The 5,999-nt window shown below is 32.2% G+C and overlaps 1 protein-coding gene across 1 annotated transcript; it reads right to left on the reverse strand.

The window, feature by feature from the left end:
* Window positions 1-1,512: 1,512 nt before the first annotated feature.
* LOC106292583 (imidazoleglycerol-phosphate dehydratase-like) lies at window positions 1,513-3,429 on the reverse strand. Its single transcript, XM_013728198.1, has 8 exons — window positions 3,092-3,429; window positions 2,851-2,972; window positions 2,669-2,773; window positions 2,480-2,572; window positions 2,316-2,390; window positions 2,168-2,230; window positions 1,945-2,054; window positions 1,513-1,789 (listed from the first exon to the last, which is right to left on the reverse strand). Exons 1-8 carry the CDS (start codon window positions 3,405-3,407, stop codon window positions 1,762-1,764), a joined length of 912 nt encoding a protein of 303 aa, XP_013583652.1. The 5' UTR covers window positions 3,408-3,429; the 3' UTR covers window positions 1,513-1,761.
* Between the last annotated feature and the right edge of the window lie 2,570 nt (window positions 3,430-5,999).

Here is a 5,999-nt window from a genome sequence, read left to right on the forward strand (position 1 = left end):
TATTTTTTTGCCCATTTTTGATCCGAAGAAATTTAGATTTTTTTTTTTTTTTTGAAACACCTTTTTTTTTAAAGGTGTGCAACACGAGGAATTTTCGAGAGGCCACCCATCCTATTACTACTCTCGCCTAAGCACGCTTAACTGCGGAATTCTGATGGGATCATGTGCATTAGTGTTGTTATGATCGCACCTAGGGATGTTAATATGGGCTATTCGGGCCCGTTTAGACCATGTCCGTTTAGATCATGCTCGTTTATGCCCGTTTATTGTCAAGTTTGTTTAGACCCGTTACCCGTTTAAACTAATTTAATGTTAGCCCATTTATGTTGATAGTACCCGTTTAGGCCCGTTTAATTTTTTTTTTTGTGAATTTTATTTTTTGTCAATAATCTTTTGTCATATCTTTATATGATTTTTAATAGTTTTTACTTGATTTTAAAACTTATAATAAATAAAAATTCCAATTAAAGCAAATTTGAAAAAAATACTTTACTTTTATTAAATATTAATCAGTTCATAATATCATATAAAACATCAACAAATTTTAGTAGGTTTTAAACACAATTATAACCTAAATTTTTTTCTAGAAAAAAAAACACAATATATATATATTTGTTTTGTAACACAAACTATATATAATATAACTATTTTCTTTCAAAACAAAATTATAAAAAAAATATTTTTTGAAAAAAATAATCTTTAAATATAATTTTTTTTTAAAAAAAAACTCATAAACGGGCTTTTATTTAGCGAGTATACCCTTTAACGAGACGGACCTAAACAGGCGTACCCGTATAAACCCGTTTATTTTTATATCATAATAAACGGGTCACGGGTCCGCCCGTTTATACTAAAGCCCGTTAGATCCGCGGGCTTCAAGCCCATTTTAACATCTCTAATCACACTCTTTTATGAAAAAAGATGCAACACGAAGACTTTCCGGAAAGTCACCCATCCTACTACTACTCTCGTTCAAGCACGTTTCATTGCGGAGTTCTGATGGGATCTGGTGCATTAGTGCTGGTATGATCGCACCAAATCCGAAGAAATTTTGATATATAGTAAAAGTTAGAGTCAAGACAAATAGCAAAATGTAATTATCGTAAAAAAAAAACAAATCAGAAATATTAATTTTAAAAATATCAGATATCCGATTGGTATATTAATAGATATATAATTAGGCTTGTTAATATTCGATTTTTTTTGTTTTGCATTACAATTTATTTTAAAGATGTTAGTTTGTTTGTATGATATTATTATTTTTATTTTAAAGAAATATTATGAAAGTTTATTTATTTAATTATAATGCTATATATAGATTAAAAACATATATATAATTAATGGATCGAATAGTGTACAAATATTTAAAAGAATTCTCGGTATCCGGTTTCTAGATATCTAAAGTTTTCCAGATCGAAGCTAATCAGAAACTTAAATATTCATTCAATAAATTTTTCAGATGGATATTCGAGTCCAGGCCTAATGGTTACCGACAAGACTCAAAACGTTGTACAAGATATTTTCCTTTTCTAGCAAATTGGTCGGTTCTTTGAAGTTGCAGTAAGTTTATGAGTTTGATACAGAAATGGTAAGAGATTTTTCAAAATGTAGAGATACAAAACACTCTTTGATCGACAGATTAATTATAGAGATGAAGCCATCTTCCGATAAAGTGTGTGATCTTCACCCAATTTACTTTCTAACTCACGATGAACTCGATAAAGAGTGAATCTGGGAGGTTTTCTTCTGATTGCTCAGCTCTCAAGACCGTGACAAGACTCCTTTTGAACTGCAAATTCCACAAAATCACACTCAAATACGTCCTCAGGATCACAAAGAGTATATGCTTTTAAACCGAGATATGACGTAATGAGTCTTGCATAGTCTATGATATTTATCCTATCTAAGTGTGTGCAATAGAATGTCGTGGAGGATAAGTCAAACCTGGGAATGGTCCCACCACGGCGAGGATCATTCTCCGTTGCTTGTCTTAGAGCCCTGGCAAAGGCCTTAAAGGTGGCCTCTATTATGTGATGAGAGTTTTCACCAGCAAGCTGTTGTAACAAAAACTTCTATTAAACACTGTCTTCAAAAAGTTGCCAAAACAGATTACAGAAGAACACTTCATGAAATCGTTTGCCAATGGAAAAATTTGGAAAGACAGTACCTGACGGATGTGAAGTGTCATACCGGAAGTATTCACCAACGACTGGAAAAAGTGCTCCACCAACTATAAATAGAAAGGTTTGCAAAATTTATAACTAAACATCAAACAAACCCCGAAAGAAATAACTAAAATAGAAAGATTGAAGAACCTGAGTGTCATAGTTTCCAACTCTCTGGGTTGGAATCTTCACGTTGAAACCAAGATATGGTCTACCAGACAAGTCCTGCAAAGAGGTTTTCGTTTCATCATAAGCAGCAATGAGAGAATAAACACAGATGTGCAACAGAGAACTTTCATAATATTTTATTCTACCAGGGAAACATGTATAAGTGCTTCATCAAGAGGAGCTGTGAAGTCACCAAACCGATTAATCCCTTTACGCTCACCAAGCGCCTTCAACAGAGCCTAGACACACACACAAACAAAGAACAAATACTCAGTAGTTTCATTACATAACAACCATTGCTGGCAGGTTCTAACTAGTAAATGTCACTAACTTACAGTTCCAATGGCAAGAGCTATATCTTCGTTAGTGTGATGATCATCGATATGAACATCACCAGTAGCTCTTACGTGCACATCAAATAACCCATGTGAAGCAAGTTGCTAACCAAGCAAGTGAAAAGACAAACATTACTCAAAATGGTTCAAATAATGAATCAAAACATGATCCGAAAGGATACATCTAACATATGGTCAAGGAAAGGGATTCCAGTGGAGCTATCTGCAACTCCAGTGCCATCCAAATTGATCTTCACTGACACATTAGTCTCCTTTGTTACTCTCTTAACTTCTCCAATGCGAGCTGATCGCATAAAAAGACGATTTTAAGTGAGCCAAAAAAAAAACTTGAGGATACCATCATCAGGAGTTCAATGAAGAAATGAGATTCCATCTCAAGCTGTATATAGTCTCAAAGCTGACCTGATTCGATTAAGGAAGAAGAATTAGCCTGAGAAAGGTTACTGCTTGGTGAAGAAGCGCAGGAAATAGATTGGCGAGGCTGAGACTGAGATTGAGACTCCATCCGCAAAAATCGAGGAAGCGAAGAAGAAGCGATCGACGCCTTCTGAGAGGGCGAAACCATAAATCCGAGGTTAGGTCGCACAAGCTGAGCGGAAGATTGACTAAACATGGCGGACGCAGACGACATACAGCGGAAGGAACCACAGAGAGAGAGAGAGAGCTTTGTATGCCTTTCTTGTTCGAATCCCTCAAACGACGACACTTCAGCTCCCATTCAGATTATTAGAGCATCTCAAAAAAAAAAAAACTCTATTTACAAAACTCTATATTTGAAGTTTAAAAGTGTTATTCTCCAAAATCAAAACTTCAAATTCAACTTTAAAATTATTTTTATTTTATAATATGGTCCTTATATTTCTTATAACTAATTTAAATTCATAAAACTTTTGTAAATAACTATCACATATATAAACATATTACAAAATTATTAATTAATAAAATATTATATTAAAATATAAATCTTTAAGCAAAATAACTTAATTAATATTAAACTTCAATAAAAATATCGTATTATTTCATAAAGTGATTTTCGTAATGCATATAAGATCTACTAGTGCATTTCGAAGTAAAAATAGCTCTCATCATTTTTAATTTGTAGATTAGAGATGAAAAATTGTTGAAATTAGATAATATTAATACTTGTAAATACATTAGATCAGAACAAGAAAATAAAACAAGAAACATAAAATATTGCTACAAGACTAACTTTTATCGATGATATTTATACTCATGAATATATTCAATATGAACAAGAAAGAATTGTACGAAAAGACATCATCAACAACAACAACCATCTTCAGTTACACAAACAAAAATTGGTCAATATTTGGAAATTTTGAAGGTTCCGGATAAAACTTACCTGACTATAAGTGGTGTTATAATATTTAAATTTGTGTAATAGTTAAATTTGTGTAATAGTTATGTCTTCATGTAATTTTTTAAAAGTTTTTTTGTTAAATTTCTTTTGTATATTTTTGTTGTCTAAATCTAGTTTTAAATATTTTAAATCTTATTTGAAAGCTTTACTTAATTTTATGTGTAAAACTTAGATTTTGTACACAAAACTTAAAATATTTATGAGATATAATTTATATAGGGATTAAAACAATATACAAAAAAATATTTATATGAATCATAAATGTTATGTGTAGTTGTAGGGACCAAAATGCAAATAAAAATATGAAATTTGAAATTTTGAGTAGTGGAACTTCAAATATAGAGTTTCACTCTTCAAAACTTCAAATTTGAAGTTTTGAAATTTCTTTTTAGAAAGCAAAATATTTTATATTTGAAGTTATAGAATGTCTTTTAGAGATGCTCTTAATGGACCGAACCAGTACACTGGAACCAGATGACTCGTTAACGCTAAAGTAGGTAAGTGGCATAACCGAAAAATCATTAATTTAATTCTCTATTTATTTGTAATCAGCAATTCAACTACCTTTTTTTGCAGAATAATTTATCAAACTATAACCTCTGATCGGAACTACGCTAGGCGCTAGGCGCTAGTCGGGCGGCAATTCCGGGCCTAGCGAGTTACCGAAAAATCGGAGATTAAGCTGGGACTAAGCGGAGTCTAGTTTTTTGTACTTTATTATGTTTATATGTGGATATATATAAGTATATGTCTACTGTGACATAGATGTCGATGTCTCCTAGTGGTTTGGTCCTTGATCTGGCGCGCTATACAACCCGGGTTCGACGCTCCTTTCCTTCATGTTCATTATTTTCAATTATTTATCTCTCTGAGAAAAAGTCCCACATCGGTTACTAAGAGAAAATGACGCCAAATCTTGATCTATATAAAGTCTTCTACATGATTGAAATATTTCAAGATATTTGGGCTTCATAATAAGCCTTCGAGATATTTGGGCTTATTAATAAGCCCCAAAAATATCTCTATTAGTTAAGATTTATTTTTTTGAATTTTTATTGGTCTGATTTATTTAATAATCGGCCGCCTAATCGGTAAATGGGCCGATTAATCGGTTATTGGGCCGATTAATTGGTAACCGATTTTTTAGTCCGATTATGGTAAATTCGGGGCGATTGGTCTCCGTCCAGCGTCTGGGCGGACGCCTAGGCGGCTAGGCGCCCGCGTTTTAGAACAGGGACTATAACTGACAGCGTAAATTTAAGAATTAAAAAATCAATTGCTAAATAATCAAAATGAAAATTGTTTTTTTTAACGATTTTAAATCAATAATTTTCATAGTGAAATGTAGAGATGTCAATACAGCAAACCCGCAGATTATGTCTAAATATCCCACTAGCGGGACGAGTAGACATGCATATACAAACTGCAATCCGCGGTATGTTGATCCTCACAGAGCAAAATAAAATTGAATCTATTGTGGATTGGGTTACTTGGATGCGGATTGATTCGTTTAATATTTCTAATACTAAGAATTTTGATGAAATTTTAAAGACTATGAATAACTTGAGACACTTCTTAAATATTATATTATCTAACAAAATTATTTTAAGCCATTTAAAATATAAGTGAAGAAAAAATAGAAAGAACAAGACATTTAGAAAAATTGCATTTCATATTTGTACAACATAAATTAGGTTTTATGATTCTTTTGGAAATTTTGGAATCTAATTATTACAACAAATACAAAGAAGTGAATCTTGTAAATCAACTATTTCAGAATTTTAACTTTCACTTGCTTTGTATCAGCTAATATAGTAGGTTTATGGATGTTTTTTTGGCTTTTGTATATCAATTCATTGCCGTTGATCCGACTATGGTTCAGCTAGTAGACGTTGAAAGTTTACAAGCGAAGTTTACTTTTTAGTAATG

The sequence above is a fragment of the Brassica oleracea genome, chromosome C5 (genome assembly GCF_000695525.1).
Source record: "Brassica oleracea var. oleracea cultivar TO1000 chromosome C5, BOL, whole genome shotgun sequence".
NCBI lineage: Eukaryota > Viridiplantae > Streptophyta > Magnoliopsida > Brassicales > Brassicaceae > Brassica > Brassica oleracea.